The following is a 26071-nucleotide window of genomic DNA, read 5'->3' on the forward strand; positions in this document are numbered from 1 at the left end:
GAAAGCGTCTTTACCTCATGCATTTCTTCTTCTGATGTTTCAGCTACTTCAACCTTCACGATCCAGAACACTCCTGAGATAGGAAAACTGTTCTGCCTGCTTTAGATTATGCCCTCTAATTTTAATATTTAACTGGGTCTTCCTCTTCGGAAACCTCATAACCTTTGTTTTGTATACATTGGTGATCACACAGACTTTCATTCCCATCTCCAGTTCTTCTCATGCCTATTTAACCATCATCTCCAAGTATATGTCAAAAAACACCAGTGATAATGAACACCCATCTTACCCCTCTTCTTAAAACTGCCCATCCTGACTCCCCATCTACCACTTGCACCTGGGTAGCCTAAGACATGTTTAGGTTGCATTTTAGTCACCTTTTCCTCTAATCCACCCCTACTTTCTGCAATGCATTCATTAATTCTACACATGTGACTATCATATGCCTTCTCAAAGTGTACAAAACAAACAAATACATCTTGATTGTATTCTATTGATCTTCATCCATCTTGATTGTATTCTATTTATGGGTTAAATGGAAGAAGGGACCATTTGGTCTCAATTTCGCCCAAATAAAGACCGCTATCTATCTATCTATCTACGTTTTCTCTACTAGTGTCCTCATAACTGCTACAGCATCACGTGTGCCTCTCCCCTTACTAAACCCAAACTGATCATCACCTAATAAATCATTTGCCATCCTCTACTTCTCTTATTTTTTATCCTTAGTACCTCCATAGCTGCATGTGAAAACAAACTTTCTACAGGCTTCATATAAACAGCATTTATCTTAGCATATAAATAACACTGCCTAAATTAGCACTGTTGAATGGAGTTTAGCATTATGATATTTGTTAAAATGCTATTCAAGAATGTGATTTTTTTAAATTTACCAAAGTACTCTTCTCTCTTCAAAATGGATGTTTGCCACTCTTTCGGTTCACAAGAACCAAGTAAAATCTAGAGCAAAACATTTTTAAAGTCATCACACTCCATAGAGATCAATCCAGAATAAACTCACTACCAAGAGGTAATAAAAGTAATACCATGAACAAATGTTGCACGATAAAGAAATGTGCCGGCATAAAAAATGCAGGATGTCACTATCTCTTCAAAACTATGAGATGCATTAGACTGGGAGCCGAGTAAGATTTGCTAAGATATTCAAAATAGTTCTGAAGAGAAAGAATCAATAGCATAAGCATAAAAATGATCGCTGAGACTTAAGTGTGCTACATATCAGGCACTTTCGCAGACAAATATTATAGAATGCTAGCGTAGAAAGAAAATTAATACATCATACGTCATTTACAAGTATTTGACAAAAGTATATTCAATTCGAGCTTTATTTAATTGTGATCCTAATCAGTCAGCAGTGTAATCATTTTGGAGGTGAGCCCATCAATACGTGAGAATTCACTTCACAGATGTTTTAGGTAATTACAGCTTCACATCAAAGTTCTTTCTACTGCTCAAAATTCCTTGCCCATTCATTAATATGTGGTCTTTTAATCAGAATCAGATTCTTTCCATCAAATATGGAAATATTTCAATCATAATTCCAGGATAAAAAATCTAACAATCAAAAATTTTATACAAAACCCCAATTCAAGTTATCTCTTTCTACTTACAAAATATGTTACAATTCAGCACTCTTCCACCTCCCTGCAATTTTTAAGGGCCTTTAGTGTCTTGTTTGGCAGAGCAAGTTCAATTAATCAGGGTAGAATACCAATAAACCAACAACTGTAGGATTAACTCCGATTCAAAAATTAAACTTTTCACATTTACTCAGTATTAATCAACCTGAAAAGTATTATTCTCAATCAGTCAAACTTCAACAAATACTGATTCAATCCACATCAACGCCTCTAATTACATTGGAAGTATTAACAGTCAACAGAAGGGTTGGGCCTAAGCTGCTGCAATCAGATTTGTTTAACCACCGGCTGAAATGCCTGACTGTCTAAGACAGCCTAACTTGAGGTAAGTTAGAGACCTCGCAAAAACATGATTAGCTTAGAACCACCTTTATATGTGATAATGCAGGATGGATACTAGCCTTTGGGTGAAGCTAAAAGATAACTGATACTTTTACCTATACTGTCATTCAAATTACATACATACCTTTGTTACGTAGCCTGGATAAAATATCATCTCGCAGTCTAGTTGTAGGACAATTTATAGCAATGAAAGTCCCACGACCACGTGCAGCATTCAACAAATGAGGAAATTCAGACTGAAATGAGACAAAGGGATAATGCATCAATTAGATAAACTTGGCCAAGTTTACCCAAATTAAAACAAAAAAGGTGCATCACAAATGGATTTCACTATAAAATACATTGAAAAGAAACCAGTCAAATTTTAGAGCGAATAACATGAGTAACCAGGTTAGACCCCTCACCACATATGCCTTTTGATTAAAACAGCACAAATGAATGGCAAGATATGACCTATTTCTTCATGATCAAGCAATTCAAAATCATTATCATTCTCCTATGGGCATGTCTTCTACAAATTTAACAATAGGTACTCGACACTCTTCCTTAAATACTTATTTCCCAAAATACTAAAGAATTCAAACAAGAAATGTTTATAATAAATTAAAAAACAGTAATAAATCAAGCAAAAATAAAGTTAATACAAAAACTTTAATGGATGAATTAATACCTGAATAAGAAACTACAACCAAGTTGATGCTTTTACACAAAAAGCTCTAAATCAGCATTTTTCACAAGTTTTAATTATTAAAAATAATCAGGCTAAGACTATTAGATAAAATTGAGAGCAAAAATTGCCTCTTTAAAAATAGAACAAGCATAATCGTATTCCTTCCATTTCCTAGACATGGCACTTTAAACCAAAACACCACAGAATCATCTTAATCATACCTGTAACTCTTCCAATCCTTTAAGCGTCATACTGCCAGTGGTAGAAGCATTTTGTAACAGGCTATCTCTCTTAATCACTTTCATTACAGTTTCCAACACCAACAATTTGCTGGGATCGCCCATCCAAGTGTTAAAAATGCGGTAACTTTGCTTTGGCCTACACAAAATAAGGTCAAAATGAGAGAAAACCATTTGGAACTTGTGGGATAAGGTTTTTATACGAAATAACTATATGACTTTTCCAGTAGAAAATGTGCCCCGACTGTCTTAAAAATATAAACATGCAGATATCTCTAAATTTTTATTCATCTAGATTGCTGAGTGGCTAAGCTAACTAGCTTACCAATTAAATGGCCAATAGTTTTTCTATTTAAATATGCCTAATTGTTTTGCTTATTTCATATAGAGCAATTCAAACACACGGAGCGACCGGACAAACTTCAATTGAAAATTCCCACCATTTTATCGCGCATGTTAAGTTTGTGATTGGCATCAAAATTAGCTTTATGTATGTACTAACAAGGCATGACATCAAAACAGTCACAATGCTGAGAACAAAAGTGGAATATAACTTAAGAGCCACAATTATTGAAAGTTTATGCTCTGGTCGCTCAGCGACAGAAATCACTCATGTTTTTCAAGTACCCAAGACCGATGGTATACAATGTCATCGCAGAGTATGTTCAGAGTCTGAACATTCCAACAATTGGTTTTGCAACATCAGCGAGGAAAACTCACTCAAAGGAGTGCATTGTCAGGATACCCAATGGTTGTCAGGGTGATATCATGCAACCTCATTTTTTAACCAAGGGGAAAATATCTCAAATAAGTTTATTTGCGTGCTCTGACAAATGTAATGAAGCCATGGATTGAAATTTTGGTCCACAGAATTCAAGCCTCCCAACAGCCCTGATTTAAATCCATTGGGCACTATATGAGGAGCATGGTCGAAAGGGTCACCAACAAGTCCACACATTCAAACATTGCATCATTGACAGCAATAATTGAACCAATATTCGCCAATATGGACCATGGTGCATTAAAACAGGCCTGCGAATGTTTCTGACCAAAAATGGAGGCCGTCATTCAAGTAAATAGGAGATTTATTGAATAAATTTGTTGCTTATGACCATAAACAATTTAGTTCAAAACCTGCTGAAAACATTCTTATTTTTGCAATAAGAAAAGTTGGGAAAAATTGTTTAATTGGTCCAGATTTTTGCAACGCACACTGTATGAGTAATATTATTACATTTTAATTATATTCAATTTATGGCATTGTTTTGTCAGAAAATATATCTATGACATCTGTCCGGAAAATATCCAGCCATGAAATATTTTGGTAAAAATAGTGTACCTAGAACAATGAGGCCTTAAAGTCTCCTTCAAAATACTCCCCTTGGGACCTCACACTTATCCCACAGTCTCCTCCAATTTTTAAAACAAATCGGCTAAGTCCTTTTTTGGAATGGTCATCAGCTGGCTCATCACATACTCCTTTATCTTGTCAACTGACTGTTGGGAAGACTGGCCTTTAAAGTTACTGCCACTGCATCTCCCACAGTTCTTTGAAAAACTGAATATCTTAGAGACCACTAAATACGTATCACCTCTCACAGCTTTAATAAATAATGCTTACCTCATCTCTGGTGTGTGAAAAAATCCTCCAGTGGACATTTTTTTGGAAAATGTGACAACATCAGGGGGTGAATCTAAATTAAAATGTTCATGGCACCATATTTTTCCAGTAGAACCTCCCCCTGTCTGTACCTCATCAATTAGTAGAGCTGCCCCACTCTGCAAAATAATAGCATTTAATCTTAATAAACCTTGGTCCATGATTTTCACACACAAATGTGCAAGTATTGCACATTTTGACTTACAAATAAAAACAACAAATTGTAAAGTCATTTCTGCATGCACATACACCCTCCCTCCCACATGTCTTTATTCACCCTCAAATTCTTTCCTCCAATCATGAAGGAGTTCAGAGACATCACTCAAGTCACATGGTACAAGCAGAATGAACTCTGTGAGCATTGATCAAATATCCCAAGTTTTAGAATATTATTATACATAAAAAAACTTATACAAGCACATTATAAGAATATCAGTACCAGCTAGCTCTGCCTGCTGGTTACTACAATTGACAGGAATGACAGAAGGGTGCAAATTGGCCTCAAGGGTCATTCAGACTTGCATGATATGGGTCTCACCTATTCTCTTTAAGAGTCTGATTCATTCAAAGCTCACAAATTGGGATGCATGACCACTGATTAGACCAAATTCAAGCCAAGCCCCATAGACGAGTCTCCACCAGGCTCTGACACTCAATAACTCAGATGGCTGACAGCATAATGTCAAACACTTGACAGAGTGAATGATAAGTTCATTTTCATCCAGACAATGTACAAGTAGTATGCACAAAACAACGGATTGTGAAACATTTCAGATCTTATGTATTCATTAATCTTACATTTTATGACTTTCCCTAATATGTGTAACAACCAAACTGTAATCAGGTGGATGCTAATTAAATTGATTAAGACAAGTTTAAGTCTTGAAAAATATTTTACATTATAAATGTTCATTAAATTGGTGACTCATGAATTTATTGTACCTTGTTGTGTTTACCTTAACTGTATGATAAAAGAGATCATAACAACAGGGTATTCAACTACTTCTTCAGCCGAGGTGCTGAGTCTTACGGTAGTTTGGAGACTTCAGGTTTATTTGGAGGCTCACTTTCCCACAGTGGCCACAGCCAGGTTTGAACTTTTTGAGTGCTACTTGGTTAAAGAGTCCCCTTCCAAGATTGGGCAAAATCAGAAGTGGGAGGTGTATGAAATGAGGGTAAGAAAACGTCCTAATCTGACTGTTTTCACAAATCAGATCAATTGGGCCAAGGTGCACAAGGCTCATTTTTCTTTCAAATACTTTGTCTATACTATATCATTAATTAATGTATCCCCCATTTTGTTACTACAGTGGGCACAATATTGGGCCCCATCAAGTATATAAAATATCATGTTAAAGATATCAACTTTGGACATTATATTTTGCATGCACTAAAAATCCTACCATCTTCAAAGATGTTTCAATTGATAAAATCTGGCAGCAATCACAATTAAATGAAAATAGCAATGAAAACTACAATCAGTTAATTTATGCATGTAGGTCTACAGAAGTGCTGAACACCCAAAGCTTTCCACTTCTACATTTTCATATGATTCCTGCCCCAGTTATTATGATAAATGAAGGAGAGTAACCAGAAAAATTGAGAGTGGGTAGTGCAAAGAAATTTATCAATATTTTCAAATGCACTAATTCTATATAATAAATGCATACCAGAACTACAAAGCACAATAACTGCCACATGAATACAATAGAAAGGTTATAGAATTTCACCATAAAAATAACTGCTTACATGAATTTAGCAGAAGTGATGATGAATTTGTGGGATTTTAGAATTAATAAACAATATATTTTCTAATTTTTTACTTTAACAAATCTAAAATCTTCCAAAAGGTGTTAACGTTAAAATACTTTCCCGTCTGACTCAAGAACTTTACCTAAATTCTGACCTGAAAAATCATAATGAGTCTTATGGGCTAGGAAAAACTGTATATGCAAGTTAGCCAATTACCACATGTAGAAGACATGTTTGTTTCCTTGTTCCACAAGCCTTATTTCAATTTATAAACATTTTATCAATGAATACTTTATTTTATTTACCACTGCAAAATAATGGGATGAAATAATATACTGTGGATGAATTCGGACAGCAATAATCGCTTGAGTTTTGATATATATTTTCTTGGAATGTCCTTAATTCGCATGTATAAATAAATCAATGGGAAGATAAATGATATAAATACAGCATCTAATAGAGCATGTGTCACCAGCTCACTTGAGCATGTGATCCCAAGCTGTGGCTATCTTGTCAAAAGTGCCAAACTTGCTTCTGCCTTTGAATAACTTTTCAATAGCACCCTTGTTTATTATAAGTAATACCATTAGATCTTGTTCTAGAGGGAGAAATGAGATTTCTCAAACTCAAAGTCAATAGATGCTCAAAGCCATTGACACTGTCATGCTGAATAAAGAAGTTTTAAAACCAATGGGCACTTATGTTTGCTTGCTGTTAAAGTAGGTATGCAAATTGAAAGGCAAGGGCCGATGATCATCTGGTCAGCTAATGTTTTTTCCATTTTAAGCAGCTTGATTAAATGAAGTTTTTTCAGCACTCAAGGTAAGCATACTTACACCCAAACGGAACACCAATTAATAAACTATACATCACCAGGATTTCTGTACATTTGGAACACACTACAATAATGTATGTGATATCCACCAGCAATTCCCACCAATGCTAGTCCACTCACTACAACAAGTTAGCACTGCCAGTAAATTGAAGGAGAATTTACAAAGTTTATATGGAAATGGCATCAGATTATAAGGTGCTGCATTAAATTTGGCTGAAACAGTTGATTGGCCAACCTCTATTAAAAATACAATTTCAAAAAGTTAAGCAACCTAACTACTGATTTTGAAATGTATTGAAATATTTCCCTTCACTTTTCTTAGAAACAGAAACTTCTACCTTCAATACAATGGCTGTGGAAAGCACTCACAATAATGTTCCAAACCTATATTATGGATCAGTAGGAATATACAAATTGTACATCTGAGGTAGTAGTAGTAGTAATTGAATTCTTAGGTGCCTCAATGACTAAGGCATTTTCCTTTTTCATGTGTCCATATAAGAAAAAAAAGGAAATGGAAAAGTGTAGGATATGCTAATTCCTTTCATGAGGCATTAATTATGTTAACATTCTACCGTTAAATTCACTAAACATTCTTCACTAAAAAGGTGTTACACATACTAGTTTCTGGTTTATTGTGGCATGGCAAATTCGTGAAAGCAGGCCTGGCCTGCAGAGGAAAAAACCATTTACCATCTGAACACCTGCTCACATTAAGAGTCATGGCAATGGGAAAATTGAGCAATTTGCACCATGAAGAGCTGGGACATCAACCTTATTCCCCAGATTTGGCTCCCTTGAACCTTCACCTATTCTGAAAACTCAAATGTTTCCTTGCTGGTCAACATTTGTTGTTCATCAAGAATCGATTGCAGCTGGAGACGAGTACTTTGCAGCACTTCTCGAAGAACACTACTGGGATGGGATAATGGCCCTGGAACACCACTGGATGAAATGTATTAACATCAAAGGTGATAACATGTAACAATTTAAATTATAATTTTGATCAGCAGGCCAAGAACTATTCAAATATCCCTCATAGTACTATTGTACTTGTTTCAGCTTACAACTCCAGTACATTGGCCCTCCAAAGCTACACATATTTGAACTCCCTATATAGTACCTCACTACTCCAGCACTCACCACCAAAACATTAAGATGAGACAAACCAATTAACCGGGAGTTGCCACCTCCAAGCTGCCTGTTTACGCAAAATCTACGGCCAAATTGGGGTATTGTTCCCTGGTACATGCCAAGCATCCAACACCCAGCTGAGTACCAGGGAACTCAGCCGCCAGGACCCCTTTCTCTCCCTTACAGGGCTCCAGGAACAGCAAGTTCCTCGGTGGATCGTTAACCAGCTGGTATGGCTAGTCACCAGTAGATTCAAAGACTGCTTGGACACTACCCTAGCTGACCTGGGGTTTGTTTTTGGGGTTTTCTCCCCACACACTTTTAGCTGCCTATTACTACAAACGAGGATACCTTGGGTACATTCTCCATCCCCTACCAGCAGGGATAAATACCTGAAAATTCCAACAATTTCCTTTATCAGACACTCAGGAATGTTTGAAAAAATGCCCATTCACAATATTCCTTCAGAAATTCATTTTTTTACATTTTTGGGCACTTTTTCCAATTTTCTTTTTCTTTTGTCCCCTTTCCCATTTGAAACCATGACAATCATAGGTATAAACTACAAACAAAGTTAAATGAAGGTAAGTTTAATAGTGAGAAGAGAGTTCACCCAATACTAAGCCAAATGGCATGTGAACTTCACACAGGGTATGGGGGTCAGTCCCTTTCCCTGTACCTTTAGTTTCCCGGGAAATCTGGGGCACAAAAAAAATCCCACAGCTTGGATGAAGCTGAGGCTGCCCAGAGGCTTGCCCAAGAATCAAACCAGGGTCCTCTAGTCAGTAGTGCAACACTCTACCCCTGGACTACCATGTGTCGAATCATGAGCATAGCTGATTTAGAGAAAATGGATGAGAAAGTAACGCAATTGTTGGCTCCAAAATTATGTTTTCCCACCTCCAACCAGGACAATTTACTTGAAAATCCCATCTTCCCATTTGGTAATTTCTTCTAATTTCATACATTTATGAAATGTAAGAATACAGTGTACATTAATCAAAAATTGCCCCTACTTTGAAATGATCAATAACTGTTCTTTTCTAAGATTTGCCTGTGATATTGATAGTGGTAGCCCCCACCTGTCAATTATTACAATTCAAAAGAGGATCGGCAAAATTACCCACTTGATGGTAAAAGAGGAAGAGGATGTTTTGACTTCTACTTCAAATTTCACCCTTCATTCCTGCCTCAGGGATTACTGAAACCCAAAGAAAGTCCAGCTATTTCTTCTAAATGGTATTATACACAAATTTTGAACTCACCTTCTTTGCAATATGCTGTAGCCTCTGAAAGAATTCGGGAGATGCATGGTGATCACCACCTTCAGACTGTATGGGCTCCACTACTATTCCTGCGACCGGCATATTCTTGTTTTTCCAGTCTTCTATTAATGATTCAACCTGGTAATCAGATTAAACTTTCATTTAAATATTGTTTATGCATTCCAGTAAAATGATACAATTACGTATTTATGTAGAACTATATATCTATTTATCAGTATACTTGCAATCCTTTGCAACTTCAGCCATATATAATAAATGGCAGCCATGCCATTTATTTATTTGCTAAAATATAGCTTTTGCAACTTTTATTACTACGCTCAGATTCAAATATAATAATTCTAAATCAAGTAAATGAAACTTATTTAATAACTTCCAGATTTTCTCATATTCATTTTTACACTGTGATGTAATCAGTCCTCCTCCCCTTTGAAGGGATAGAGAAAAGCATTGGTGCAAACTCTGCATTACATTTTATTAAATGTAGCATTGGGTTTGTTTAAGCGCAGCATCTTTCAGTGAACACACACTTGATGTATGCCCATGCATACATGTTCAGGTATGGTAGGGAGGGGTGCTGGTGTGGAGGAACAGTTAGTGGAAATTGGTTAGGCCCAGTGTATGGAAGGAGATAAGCAAGGGCAAAGGGGCTTTGGTCGAAAATGGCATGAGCATGGCTGAAGGGACAACAGGAGAGGGGTGAAAGGGCTTTAGGGGTTGCAGTACAGGTGGAGGAACCCCAACTTGGGTGCATCTCACTCTCATAGTGGGTGACACACACATTTCTTACTAACTCCTTCCTCTCCCCTTCTTCCACTTGCACTGTCCTGTCATTCATTCAGTGGTACCCAAACCATGATCAATTCTAATAAATAATTGGAAGCATGCTGAGAGGCAGGTGATTGGAAACCCAATGGTAGGCAAGGAGAGAGATATGAGAAAGGGAGGAGAGCATCGCTTAGAATTTGGGGAATAATTGAAGCAAGAGACTCAGTTCTGCAGAGAAAATGTTGATAATAAAAAACACCTAATCCTAATACCATTATCAGGGCAGGCACATATGGAAAATACTGGTAAGTTAGTAGAAATAGGTACCAATTAGATAGCATCATAGTCAGGCGTAGACTTCAAACAGAATCATTAATTTACAGTTTCCTGACGACAGATGCATATTCAGACCTCAATTTACTTGTTATGATATACAATTTGAAAGGATTAGATAGAGTAAGAGTGCAAAAGTAAAATTCTGAAGCTTTTATGACCATAAAAAAGAAAGAATATGAAGAATATTACAAATCACTAACCAAGGTTAAGTGGATGGGAACTGCTGAGAAAAGACAGGTAGGCCTCAAAGGAGGATAGAAAGATAAGCAGAGGAAACAATAGGAGTGGTTTTCTGATTCCACTGAAAATTTACTACGAGACGACCCGGGTTTCGACGTTCAACATCATCTTCAGGTGCATTTCAAATATAAATCGATTCCATAAAGTTATGCTGGAAACTATCAATAGGAGTGCTAAAAAGGGCTGCTGACACCAGTCCAGTTTAAGACTGTAACTTAGCTGCCCCACTTAATGTAACACACTTAAAGCAACACACTTTATGTAGAGTTGCACCAACCTTCACATAGCCTGACTTAGCATGAATGTACTAGAAATTAAATAACAAGGTTAGTCTAAACCCTAACAGGAGATAGGAAAAATGATGGAAAGAGGACTTCAAAGACATGGAGAAACTTCAGAGAAAGAAAAGTAGAGTGCTCCACAAGAAGGTTAAAGATATGCAAGGATATAGCAAGGGAATAACTAAAGTAAAAACTCATTCTGAAATTGATGAGACCACAAACAGTTTGTAACAAGAAATTTTACAAGGAAAAAATAATTGTTAAAAATGCAAAATATTATCTTTAAGTGATTTTTTCAATTTTTATTTTAACTCTTACCTATGTTTCCATAGGACTTTCATTCCTTGAAGTTGGAATAAAAAGTTGAAGAGATCACCGAATACCTTGATATGAGCACATAATGGATCCAAAACCTGAACTTTAAGGCATGAGAATGAGCATAGATTTAAGACTTCTGAGATGTGAATGGGGAAGAATGAAGAAAGTAAATTGGGCAGACAGTATGATTAACACTGAAGCTAAATTATGGTGGGAGAAAAGAGGCAGTTGTTGCGGGAAATCCATAGAAGCCAGACAAAGCTGGCAGATGAAATACTGCGAGGTAATCATATGTTACATGCCATAATAGAAGGGAAGTATCGGGCAAGTACAATAGAAGAAGAAAGAGAATAAGCCTTTTTGGAAGGCAGCGACGGCAGGTAAAATGGACAAAGAACTGATCAATGAACTAAAGCAGAGCAAACTGGAAGATTTTAATGAAATAAACAGAACATAACAATTGTAAGGTACCATCCAAAACCTTCCTTGATTACATTTGATGAATGTGACGTGTGCTAAAACTGCTGTGGAAATTTTGTCATATTCCCTTTCAATACATGCAAAAGCAGAAAAAATGTTTGTCAACATCCAAATATTCTTCAAACTATCAAGGAAAATTATTCAAACTTTGCATTCACAAAACAACAAAAGGTAGTAATAACACAACAGTAGCAAACATCTGGTAGACAATTACTTTTCCTTATTGAACCACTCCAGCATACCACAGTTGTAGAGTTAGTACACTAGCTCATAGTGTGCATCTACAGATTTGAAACAATACCATGAATAGAGATACCATTCCACATTATTTATTCATTCATATTTTTACTTAAAGGAGTGGACCGTTTGCTCATGGGATATTCAGCAATACTTTCAGCTTTGAGTATGTTTTGCTAGTAAAAATATGCGCAAATTCGAATAAACCTCATAGAAGTGATAAAAATATCTGAAATGATTCCTACGAGCATAATTTCCTTTTTCAAGATATCTGAGAAAAATGCAAAGGAACATATACGATTGTTGAACTATAGTCAAGCAAACCTCTGATAAAGTAAAACGTATGCATGAAATTGGGAATCAAATAGGAATTAAGCTCATTAAGGGGATAGACCCAATACTGTATGCTGATGATACAAATATCATTGTATCAGCCTCCTCAGTAGACAGCTTGACAGAAAGAGCAGCCGAAGTGGCTCAGATTTTCAATAAATGGTGTCTTCATAACTTCCTAAAACCCAATATAAATAAGTCCAGCCTGATTTATTTTACTAATAAAAAGAAAGTTTCATCTGCAATCTCAGTAGATGTAGAAGGTGTGAGCATTCCCCAAAATTCCAGTACCCAATTCCTGGGAGTAATCCTGCAGAAAAACATGTCTTGGGAGGAACATATTTTCAAATTACGCAGCAAGTTAAGCTCCCTATGCTTCCTTATTAGAAATATTAGGTATTCTGTAAATTTAGAGGTCCTTCTATCCATTTACTATGGTGAATTTTATTCTCGTGTTACTTTCAGTATCCTCTTCTGGGGTTCCTCTCCCCATGCGGGCGTAATCTTCAAAATCCAAAAGAGGATTATACGCATTATGAGCAATGCTCCTTGCGATGCACCATGTAAACCTCTCTTCAAAAGACTTGGTTTATTACCAGTACCTTGCATATATATATTTAATGTCATCTTACATGCAAAGGGTAATATTTCCCATTACAAGTCCAACCACAATTACCATAGTCACTACACAAGGACCTGCAATGACCTGCACCAACCATTTGTCAGGACATACAATACTGCCCATGGGCCCAAAGCAATGGGCTTAAGGTTATTCAATAAACTTCCCCATGAAATCAAATATGAAACAAAAGTACCTGTTTTCAAGAAAAAGCTGTTTAACCTTTTAAAAAATAATATGTTCTATTCTGTAAATGAATACCTTGAATTGTCGCAATGCATCAATTCCGGCTTAAACAATTGATATGTAATTATACTAGTGTATTGGTATGTATATATATATATATATTTATATATTGTATCTCTTCTATTGTGAAATTGTGAAAATTATATTTGACGTGTCCTATATTTGTGTATGTATGAATATGCAACAAATCTCCGGACAAATAAATGTATTATTATTATTATTATTATTATTATTATTATTATCACCTTGTACATACTCATGGCTGATTATGTTTCATACTGAATCCCAGGTTGAGAATAAATAAAATTTTTAAAGAATAACCAAGCATTTATTCCTCAATTCAGTATGAATTAATTCAACAAAATTAAGCCTGAAAGGTTTCACTAGGGCTATGTTTAATAAGCTTTTACGTAATAGAAATAAACAACCTAAAATTGTATCTAACTGTTTTTACTATTTTTGTCTTATTGCAAAGATATAATCATGCCTATAAAGTACACCATACAAGATTACCACTAAATGGTTTTTATCTCATTACACAATTTCAAAGATTAACTTGGTGATAGTAAATCAGATTATTAGTCTTTTACAAACCTGTTCCAAACACCTGTCATCTTCTTTTTTATTCTCAGCTACATTATCTTGAAGAGGATATTTGTAATGAGGAAATGATGCCACAGGCCAGTCAAATGATGGTACATCAAGCTTGTGAATTGGCTTTGAATGTGTTGTAGCTAAGGCACCAAAAGTTCTACCATGAAAAGCACCTAAAAGACATGGAGCCAGAGGAATTTTAGGCGGTGATCAGGAAGATATTGTACATTTTGATTTTATACACTACTGTCTGAATCTGGGAGGTGGATATACGAGAACTGGGGTCAAAAAAGGATTCTGCACCAAAAAAAGACTGGGAACCAAGCAATATTTACAAGCTATGTCTACCATATAATAAATCAATATTATTAATCACAGGCTTCTAGACAGGTAGGTTTTGATCAATGCAAGGATATTCACCACTATACTTAAAGCTCCACCTAGCATACCACTAAATATGCAAGTACTATGCCAAATAATAAACCGTTATTAAATGTGAATACTTTCCTGCCTCTCTACATTCCCACCAGCAAGCCAATTATTTTCTTGCCTAGACCACGATTGCCCTAAATTATTCCCACTATCACAGCCTTCAATATTCCATTGCCATCTAAAATCCTCAGAACCCATTTTCTTACCACCTTTGAATTTCCATCAACAATCATTTCTTCTCCCCTAACATACTCAGAACAATTGTTTTTCTTTCTCTCTCACTTTTTCCATTCTTCTTCACCAACATCTCAGAATCCTCCAATCTAGGCTTCTCCTTCAGCATCAACAACAAAGAAAATGAAATAGCTGAGACCTTTTTTGGCACTAGGTTTGTTAATTGGGGAGGTAAAAACAAAGTTACATGTAAGGGGAAAGATAGGGACACACTAGGTCACTTGGGTGTGCTTGGGAAACAGTGACCCATGTAAACCTCAATCACACAAAATAAGCAAAACTGATAAAAAATAAAACAAACCTACAACTATTCAATCACTAGGCTGTGTTAAGAAATAACAGTCACTCTCGTGAATTTCATTCACACATACACACTCAGGGTTGGCAAGAATATCTCCTATACCAGGAAGCCGTTGTACTCACACAGGAATAAAAAACAATAAAATCAAAAGGGAAAGGACCATATGGTTTTACCTCCCCCCTTTGCAAGCCTAGTGCCAAACAAGTATACGGTCTCCGCTATCTTGTTTTCATTGCTTTATGACCGTAGGTACGTTCATTTCATATTTACATCAATAACAAAGTTTCAGAGCCACACAAAACCATACTCTAAATCTAATTCTTCATTAAGTAATATTTTCTTCACCTCTATATGAACATTCTCAAAATTAACTCCCTCCTCTTTGAAAAAGCTTTTTAACCTAAAATTATTCTTATTTTAAAGTCCTTACTACTTTGTCCCAATCTTCATCTCAATCACTTCCTAAATTAATGAATTGTCCAACCTACTCTAGTTTATGCCCCCTACGCTGGTTTCTTATCCTAAATCTTTCTCTAGAACCTCAGCATGCACAATGAATACAGGATGAATGAAATGAAAAACAGATCCAACTTATTTATCCAACTAAGTTCTGAATTTTCATAATTTGTCACCCAAGATCTTTACTACCACTAAAGAATTTGTCAGCTCTCTACTTGGAAGTAGGGGTGGATGTGTGGGATTAAATGGCAATTTTTTTAACTAGATAAGAGGAAAGTCTAACTTTGCACAGGCTTTAAATATAAATAAATGTTGTAATTAGTATGAGTATAATTTTATCCAATTAAAATATGTCAAGGGATACTGAGTATTGTGATAGAGATGCAAGATGGCAGCATCCATATGAAATTATTTTCTGACCTTGAGAAACTTGGACCAAAATGGCCCAACAGAATCCTTCCAAATACTAGGAACTGGGTAAACTTTATTTTTTATTTGAAGGTTTAACATCACTACTTATCCTAATAATAAAATTAAATAACAGGAGAGAAAATATTCACCTTTAAATGACAAAAGGGCCAGCTTAGGTGCTCCAGGAGGTTGATTCACCATACAAGAGTCCATGTCTTCCTGGGTAAATGGAATCTTATCTACATCAATGCCCTGTTCTTTCCGTTGTTTTAAGCGATACCAGAAGAAAATTCCTTTGTACGCATTTTCATTGGAACAGGAGCCGCATGCCATGGTGGTCACTTGTTTAAGACCCACTGGAGCTACCTGCAAAGAAAACAATACATCATTTAATATATGGCATTTAACTTCTTACAAAGCCTGATCAACTTTGGAATAAATATTGATCATTAGAATTTAATAATATACTTTATATTAAATTAAAATTGAACAGTGAATCCTTTTTTAACACTTGCTTTGAAATTGCAAACTTATCCTTACATCAAGTAGAACATTCTTCAGTTTTGATGGCCACTCTTCACCAGGAAACATCCCAAGAGCTGGACGGTTGATCATTGCACTCTAAAAGAGACATGCTTATTAAAATTAATATTTCTCATCAGAATTAATTGGAAGCTAATTTTAAGCCAATAAGATTTAATTATTTACCACTAAATATCAAATAAATAACTTCCATATCGGATTGTTGAGTGTCGTCCAACTTCATGCAATTACATAATTTACAAGGTATTTAGACACTATTTTCCAGTCAAGCATATATTTATTAATTTACAACCACTGTACTAAATGGATTTCAGTTAAATAAAACATTGATTAACGCTACAAAGATTATGTTTTGCTTTTCCTCTGCACTACAATCAGTGTAGTTTTACTCAAAAAGTACTCATCCACTCCTAAAAGATTTCTGTTTACTCAAGGGTCTCATCCTCCTCATTCAATGTCTCAGGGTCAATTATTCAATAATTAAATCTGTCTCTAGTAATCAGGTCATTCGGATAAATAAGCCACTGAGTGTAAAATTTTAAAGAGGTGAGCTTTGAGTAACCTTAACTTTTTACCAAGGAGTGTTATTTGACATTAAATCAATTTTAGATACACAAAAATGAGTTTAGCTGAGCACTCCTTTAAACCAAGTCACATTTTCTGTTGAGATTTTTATAAAGGTAAAACAAACTACTTTCTACTTACAATTGCTTCGGGAGAAGCGACAGCTTCCACAAGAGTTGGATGGTTGTAACCAAGGGGTATTGATGATATCTGAGTAAACAAATCCAGAATTACATTTCCGTCAGCATCCACAAGGTAATTCCCCAGGGATCTCTTATAGTCACCAAAGAGCTGTACAGATCCTGCCATCTGAAAATAGATTCATAGATGGGATCCTTAGATTTTGCTTATGCTCAAACAGCTAACAGCATGTACATACACACAGTTGCACAAAATGGTAGTACATCAGCTAGGTGTGCACATAATATATTCACCTTCAAGTCAGCATTTAACTACATTCAATGGAACCAGCTTAATGAGCACATTGCACAGCGAGTAATTTGAATAATGAGCAAAAATATTTTTACTAACAAGCATTTATTTTGTTCATTCATTAATAAAAACATTTTTTTTTCTTGCATATAATGAAAGACAGCATTGATGAAGGGCACAAGGAAATTAAGTGGTCCTAAACTTGAAATAAACCATTGTTTAGTTACCTTAAAAGTGGATCTGAGGATAAAGTGGGTAGTAAGGAAGATGAGCCCGCAAAAGAAGTTGAGATTAAAAGTTATGCAAGTTCAAGACAATAATATAATGATTCAACATTTTATGTACAGCCTGGAGAAACCACTGCACTCTATTTAGGCATAAAAATATATTGAAAACTAAAGTTTAGTGAAAAAAAATATGAAAGAAACAATTGTTGGAGATGCTGAAAGTGTACATGGAAAAGATAAGATCAAGTGAATGAAAGGCAGAAGGAAAAAGTGTAACATTCTGTGAGCGGACAGAAACAATCATACAAGAGGATGACGGTAGCCAAAATGAGGAGGCTTCGAAGGTATAACATCTGATGTTTGCCAAGAGAATTAATGCAAAAATACCATCAGAGAAGGCAAGAAGTTGAATGAAATAAGATTTGAAATTAATTAAGAAGCTGGCTTGGGTTTGGATTAAATTCAAGAATGATTCCTATTTTTTTTAGCCATATTTACCTCATTTGAATATTCATGCACTAAAGAGATTTCTATTTTTTCCTAGCAGAGTACAAACTTAATAAAAGAAAATACCTGTATGGTATTCAGTTCTTGCAACAACTTGGTGGATTTTGGGCCAGGAACATTAGTAACCATGCTTGGAGCTTTTGGCTCCCCAGCCACAAGGGATTTGGCAGCAGTTGCATTACTCCGACAATTTACTGATGGAACAGGAGCAAGTCAAATAAGCATATACATACTATTCAAAAAGTTCAATATAAGTAAAATACTGACAATTCAACTGAAATATTATTAAGTAGCCATCACCAAAAGGGCATTGAGTCATAACCAAACAAAGTAAAAGATAAAATATCAAATCTCTTTTCCAAATGTCAAGGTGAATAAATGAAATATCACTTAAAATGATGGTCACACAAAATGAGTAATCTCTATCAACTAGACATATCAAAGGCCGAACTGTTTCAATGTACTCTCATTTCACCTCATCAATTTTCAAAATTAACGACTAAAAACGACTATCAATTTTTAAAACAAAATCTTTTAAATATGGAAGAATATTGGGGTGAGTAAACAAGTAATTTTGAAAAGATATAACTTTCATGCATCAAATAATATAGACACTAATAATAATGATATAGGCACATATTATAGAATCAACACAGGCAGGAATAATTTATTTTGGAACATTTTTGTTATATTTTTCAAGTGAAAGAAATTATTTTACCGTCAACAATGGGATTTTTTTAAACCACTAGGTATATTTTGTTAATGCTTTGATTATTTTCAGGTGACAAAAAACATTTCAAGTTATTGCTCCAAGAAAATTGTGTACATTAATAAAACACACCATTTGGCTTCAATAAAATCAAATGTCACATTTTTTCAATTAAAAATATATATCTATAACTTTAATCAAACCAATTCTTACATAGCTCCATTTGCTTACCCTTTTAATTACATTCATTGATTATAAGAGCTCTTTATAATACAATTATTGGCCCAACAAATGCTGTAACTAAAAATTGGTTGTCAAGAGTTAAATAAATTGAAAGACTTGCCAAGGATAGAACTTTTTTTAATCGCTGCTTCATCTTTACAATAAGCTTAATAGAATGATTTCTTTGTAGCTGCCTAAAGTGCATCCGTAAATAAATACACCATTATTGTTTTCTCCTGCTCATACCCAGTTGATACCAATTATGTCTGCTTGCTCTAAATTCACCCCTACAATTGTCAAGGGGATCAAGATTATGCGGTGGCTACCATACAGGCTTCCCACCCCGAGGGCCTGGGTTCAAATCCTGGTGGCATCAAATAATTTTCATAGGTATCTCGATCCCTACTTGAGGTGCTTTGTGGAGGGTACTTTGGGTGAGTGCGCCATATGTTAGATGGGATGTTAAGCTGTGGACCCCTTGGCACCTTTTGCTAATTCCAACACCGGATTTCTCTCCACCCTTCATCCTTTCCCGTCCATCCCTAATGGCGCAAATGACCTTAGCTGTCAGTCGCCTCCCCTAAATACTACTACTAGTTCAATTATCAATGTCACATACAATTGGATCTTAGCAAACGTTTTTCTATGGTCTGAATTTTCTACTAACCTTCAAATAACCACTTAGATTAGCATTACCAACGACAATAAATGCATAACAGCATTGACCATAGCATTTATGCAAAAAAAATTTCTAAAAAAATACCTCCACTAGAATCTCTCGAAAACTCAATGATCATGGGACAACTAAATAAGAGCTTCAAAAATGCATAAAATGATCCCTAATAAATCTACAGTATTCTCTTCACAAACAGAATGATAAACTTGGTGCAGTGCCTATTTTCATTAATTTTATTGAAAACTAGCAGCAAATAGAAATACTGATTTATAATATAGTCTAACTGGTTATCCTTTTCCCCTGAGCAGAAATGACCAATAACTTAAATATAAATTTTCCAAAATACTTACTTTTTTGTATTTTAATTTTAAATTTTTCTATTTTAAAATCATGACAAGGGAAAGGAAGACCTTGGACAATATGTATGAAGCAGGTGATAGCATTAGTGTAAGTACCAAAAGTTTTGACCATCATTTTATCATTTTCAAAAATCTTTGGAACCAGCAGGACTTCGTAATTGCTCTGAAAAGATCAGCCAGCTCAACTGTTAGTAGGTGAGGGGTCACTTCCAAGAGTGACGGATCAAACTTATTGTCAAATGTTACCAAATAATAATAATTATTATAATAATGAGGGTAGGCTGAAAACTAATACACATATGCTTGTAGACCGCAAACAAAATTACCCTCAGAAGCACTCCTGGTGGCATGTGGAAGTAACATTCCCCCTCAACATGCATGCAAATGTTTGAGGTCATTTCATTCACCCAGTGTACTTCCAGAAGCGGAGGTATGGAGATGTGTTCTAGTGCTATGTCAACGGAAGCTAAACAGTGTGCTGTTACGGAATTTTAACTGCTGAATAATTGACTCCTACTGAGATTCATTGTCGTTTAAAAGCTATTTACAGTGAAAATGTTTCTGATAGGTCTAATGTAAATTGATGAGCAGTAAAATTTTGTGGCTGCAAGCCTGCCACAAACAATAAACATTGCAAACTTGTCAAAGATTTGATTAAAAATGACTGGCAAATCACTCAAAAGCATATCGTAAACCATACTGGAACATCCAAGGAAGAAGTTTGTCGTGTTAAAGGTAGACTGAGGCCAATAATCTTGCAACATGACATCGCTCATCCACACACCTCGCGAGTGACTGTAGAGGCTCTGCGAAACCTGAAATTTGAACAAATTCCACACTATCCTTATTCCCCCGATCTTGCGCCTTTCGATTTGTATTTTTTTCCTGAACTCAAGACACCTCAAGGGTAATCATTATAACTCAGAAAATGAGGTGAAGGCAGTTGCCAAGTCCAAAATTCGAGAAAAGTAGGAAGAGTTTTTCAGTGACTGAACGAAAAAAACATAATGAAAAAATGCCTTAACGGTGGCTATGTTGATAAATTATGTTTTGAAACTCAAGAATTGTACTTTAATGTACCCTTTGCCTGATTTGCTATTTGGTGTTGTTCGCGCTCTAAAAACATGTGTGCATCACTTTTCAACCTCCCCTGGTATTAATGCTGCCTTGCATACTCTATTTGGCATTCATGTGGTGCTGAAGATGACTACTCCATGAAATTAGTAACATTTTACAGAAATCTCACCAGGAAACAACCTTGTGGCTATAGTGACAATTCAACTGTGGTCACCATGCCAATTCAATGTTCTCAGGAAATAGCAAGGATTAACCTTCTGTAGCAATATTTTCATAAACCAAGAAATTAACTTAGGTCTTTGAGGGCATCAGTATGTCTGAAAAAATTGCCTCTTTAATGCCCAAAAACTGATCCACCAATTTTTCTCAGTCAAACTGATTATATCAAATATCACAATTATGTTCCTTGTAATGACTTTGTCAATGTGCACCAAACAGAATACAAATCGACTATCTTGATTAAGTGTTTGAAGATCTTTCATAAGCTCTCAAATAAACATCATCATGATGAGAGAATAAACTGAACAATGATAGTGAAGGTGACAGGTAGACAAGAAAAAACAGAAATTTGAGGGTGCATATGATCGAATCAGCTCTCTACATGAGGTGACATGTATTAGAAATTTCAATAACAGAAAAGAATATGCTGAAAATGAAACAATTCTTGAATGAGAAAAGTAAAAATCGGACAAGGATAAGATGCAGAATGGAAGAAACTAATGACAGCAAGTTTCCTTATGTAGCCTAAAATCTGAATTTTCTTGAGAAATCCTTCCTCAAAAGAAAGTAGCAAGAAGGGTATGAACTGCTTTTAACTCTATTTCCTCAGTTATATTCTGGGTATAGATTTGAGTTAATTTTGAATCTTAGATTAAAAAATAATATGGATTAATTATTAATGTGATGCATAAATAAAAGAATTAATATATTTCATTCATTTTCAATACGCTAGCTTCTTTTTCTTCACTGATAATAGTTTTCCTTTGATATGTACTGTTCTGAGGTAACTCTGCAGTTCTCTTTCCTGAACAACAAAAGTATACCATGCAGAATAAGTTGTTACACCATGGATTTCTGTAAAGTGTATGGATGGGAGACCATTTAGAACAAACAGTTCATTTTATTTAGCTCATGTCACCACTATTAAAAGGAATTACCCGCTCAATACAGTGAAGTTCTCAAAATATGTTTAAAAGGTAAATTCGCAGTGATATTCCCTTCCCTTTTTCTCCTTACAATTAAAACTATTGCCAAAATAAACTAAGAATACACAATATATATCAACCTTCTAGAATTAGGACTATGACATTTTCATTTACAATTCGTATTTAAGTTGCTCATTCTGTTGTGAAAATATGATAGATAATAAATCATTGGGACCTCATCTTTACACAGAATTTCTAATTCAAACAAAACAAGGAATATGCGTTTTCGTCTATTCTGAATAAATAATACATGTGGAATTAAAAAACAACAATTTTGTGTATTATTTTATATTCTATCTTTAAGGTAGGTTTTGGATTGGCACAAACTTAACACCCCTACATTTTTTAGCCTGGCCAAACAAGACAAAACATAATATCCCACACTACTATAAATCTTTCAATTCCGCACACATTGAAACTCCCTTCACAAATTAATTATTTGTAAAAAAATCTTAAAAACTAAAGTTGAAATTTTATAGTACCACGAGTCTATAGTATGGTCCAAAGGTAAAATACAATTACTTTTTCATGGATCAATGGTTTTGTAAGTGTTATGTTCAATTAATGGCGGCAGTTCTGCTACATGCAGGGAATAGCGTTTCAATTATTACTCAGCAGGGAATGAAGTTTTAAGTCGTAAGGAGAAGACTATGGAAATATAGATTCAGGGAAGGACGCCATAAACAAAATCCATTCAATGCTATTCATTAGTTGGCAGGAGAAAAGTTTTGAGCTCATGAATAGTATACATATAGTAATTTATTAAGCAGGAAAATTGAAACGTTTTGTCGCTGATAATTTTTCCACTTATTATTTGCTATATGATAGCATAGAGAACACGCCATGTAGGTAAATTATCTGTTGGATCCAGAACGAAAAGTACTACAAAAACTGGAAACTTAACGATCATGAAATACCTGAGATTTATCTCCTGAAATATGCTAAATTACTTAATGCATTGAGTACGTGTAAACATGGTGTACCATTGAATATTATCTTTCTTAATTAAAATTATCAACGGGGTAAGAAAAGGAAACAAAACAAGCTAGTGCATTTGGTAAATCGGGGCAAGGGTTTATTGCGATAAGAGACAATACATTTTCAAGACTTGTGAAAGTTGACAACTTTCTTTTAGGTCAGCAGCCGGAATTTCTGGATTAAGTTAAATTGCTACAAGGAAATGACCAGCAGAAATGAAAAGATGGAAATTTCAAATCATTTAATGCCAAAGTTGTTCGATTAGCATATTTAATCCATCATTGGCAATCGCAACTCCGGTCATGAACGAAAAATTTCAAAATATTCGTGGGAGGAGAAATAAATCCCAGGACAAAGAAATACACTCCCACATAAAAACATCAAATAAGTTACACTCAATAAGCAACACATTTTATGGAAATAAACGACTGTATAAATCAATGGTAATGCATATACGTTAGTGGCTGCAATGTGTACAGAATTTGAATGTCTTCGTAACTCAGTTCAATTAATCATCAAAATAAGCCTCATTTATGCCGAACTTTATTCGTATTCTTAGTTACAACGTAAACGCCAAGTCTGATTTGTAATCAGACGACATGAAGTATTTTTCCTTACAAACTAACGAATGCGACGATGCTCAAGGAATATATCAAAAGTGAAACCACACGTTTCTATAAAAAGCAGGTCTTGCAGAAACATATTTATATGTCACATAATTAGCCGAATAATTGACATGATACTTACAATAATGCCGAAGTACTAGCGATGTACGATTCTGCATCCGACAGATAGACATATTTCAAAAGCCTTCTGTAGCGATATCAAACAAATCCCTTCACAATGCGCCGAAGCAATCAGAAGCTAGCAACGGTTGATGCTGGCGCGGCTAGCTGAGAAGGGTGGTACGGTGTGAGAAGAAGGGGAGGACTACAGCCTTGATTTCAGTCAACTAGCTGACAGCTACATTCAATTGGGGAGGAAGACCTTGAAATTTACCCGCGGGATGAACGTCATTGACTGTAATAAAGACATTTTCGTTGATAATGCAACGATTAAACACGGCGGTTCGAAATCATAAAGCGTCCCTGAAAATGACAAATCATTATCTTTTAAAGGTTAAAAACATTTCTCAATTCTTTATCATGTACTTCACACATTGTTAAATTTTACTCGGAAATAATAACTTTCCCGGCAGATGATTATTAGATTGAAATTGTCCATATAAGAAAGCAAATATTTTCCCGATAAACTTGTCTTGTCTTTGAAGCATGCATGTATAGAAGAACCTCGCTGAACTAAATTAGAACATCATTCGTGTTAATGCTACTTGGGAAGTATTTGCCATTCATTTACATTTTCATTACCTCATTGCTTGTGCTGAAATAATTTTGATTTATAGGCCAGTTTTGCGAATAAGATGTTGCAACTATCGATCCGCTACTTCTGGATATTCATTGTTCTCTATGGTTCAATTCAAAATAATTCCCGAATAAACATTAACTTCATAGCCTAAACATTGTGTTCACGATCGGTTTATTGTAAGGCATTCAAATTTCTTCATGTGAAGACAATTGTTTGGATTTTTATTACATCCGACGGTTTCATGGTGATGAAAATCTCGAAAAAACAAACATTGAGCATTAGCCTGCAAAATTAAGCATATGCATAAATCTTTGAAGCACCCAAGGCGCATATTGCGCATTAAATTCTGTTATTATTTTAGCAGAAGATGTTTACTGCCGTGAAGTATCTAAAAGACCATTTAATCTTAGGAAAAAGTTTACTATTCACATTTAAATATCCCAAATTGTGTTTAATTAGGTGAATTCACTATTATATGACTCGCCCTACTTCTAGTTAATCGAGTTAACCTCTTAGAACATTCGAAACCCCATGGACCCGCCTTAAATAGAAATGGCATTGGCACAGATGTGACCAGAACAGGGCCAATCCTATTGAAAAATTGTTTCATGAATTGTTTGTTTCTCTCGGCCCTTTCTGTTGGCATGATATGATCGACGAAAAAATGAATTTGGAATTATGCTCCAACGAGACCCATCTGGGAAGTCACTCAGACATATGGAATTGCTGCTTATCAGAGCACTTGGCGCTACATGATTACTCTCATCGTGAACTGAAACAATACATGCGTCAGCGATAAGATTATAATCAATATTGATAAGATAATATTCCGAATATTCCCTTATGTAGTATCAGTGAATAAAACTTTCAAGTTAAACAGAGCGACTAATTCTTCCAAGCATCAATGTAACTGATAGTAAGTAAATCCAATAAAACCATACCCAGCAGCATTTTGGACTCAGAAAGCACGGAAGATAACGTCAATTGAAATTAGAAAATATGAACAATGTAGACGAGTGGACTGCCCATCAAAATAGACCCTGTAAAATATTCGAGCCTTCATTCAACGGCATGTCAAGAAACTCAAAGTATCCAGTTAGGCCAGTCCGTCCCTGGGTATAGAAAGTTGCGGAAACTTAAAAGTTCATTATCCGCATCCCCAGCGATAGTGCGCCCATGCACCTGTAAGACGGTACCTGCCACGTGATGCTGCCACTGTTGCCACTTATTTTCCACCGTTATGCCACATTTTTGTGCTTGCATTTTATCCTATAAGACTACATATTTGTCGCAGGCTAATGAAGATCCTACCTTAAAGAAAACTAATTCCATTAATTAGAAT

General features: G+C 35.3%; 1 protein-coding gene across 1 annotated transcript in view; it reads right to left on the reverse strand.

Annotated features, from left to right (window-relative positions):
* The window catches only part of Gabat (4-aminobutyrate aminotransferase), a 28242-nt gene extending 3908 nt beyond the window's left edge, over positions 1 to 24334 (reverse strand). The window contains exons 1-10 of the mRNA XM_071589276.1: positions 24112 to 24334; positions 18205 to 18332; positions 17114 to 17281; positions 16406 to 16486; positions 16015 to 16231; positions 14029 to 14201; positions 9559 to 9696; positions 4534 to 4691; positions 2895 to 3051; positions 2128 to 2239 (exon numbers count right to left, since the gene is read on the reverse strand). Of these exons, the coding sequence (XP_071445377.1) occupies positions 2128 to 2239; positions 2895 to 3051; positions 4534 to 4691; positions 9559 to 9696; positions 14029 to 14201; positions 16015 to 16231; positions 16406 to 16486; positions 17114 to 17281; positions 18205 to 18332; positions 24112 to 24163 (1384 nt within the window). The 5' untranslated portion in view covers positions 24164 to 24334. The remainder of the gene's footprint in view (positions 1 to 2127; positions 2240 to 2894; positions 3052 to 4533; positions 4692 to 9558; positions 9697 to 14028; positions 14202 to 16014; positions 16232 to 16405; positions 16487 to 17113; positions 17282 to 18204; positions 18333 to 24111) is intronic.
* Positions 24335 to 26071: the final 1737 nt, after the last annotated feature.

Source organism: Hetaerina americana, unplaced genomic scaffold (genome assembly GCF_022747635.1).
Source record: "Hetaerina americana unplaced genomic scaffold, ioHetAmer1.1.p SCAF_1, whole genome shotgun sequence".
In the NCBI taxonomy this organism is placed as follows: Eukaryota; Metazoa; Arthropoda; class Insecta; order Odonata; family Calopterygidae; genus Hetaerina; species Hetaerina americana.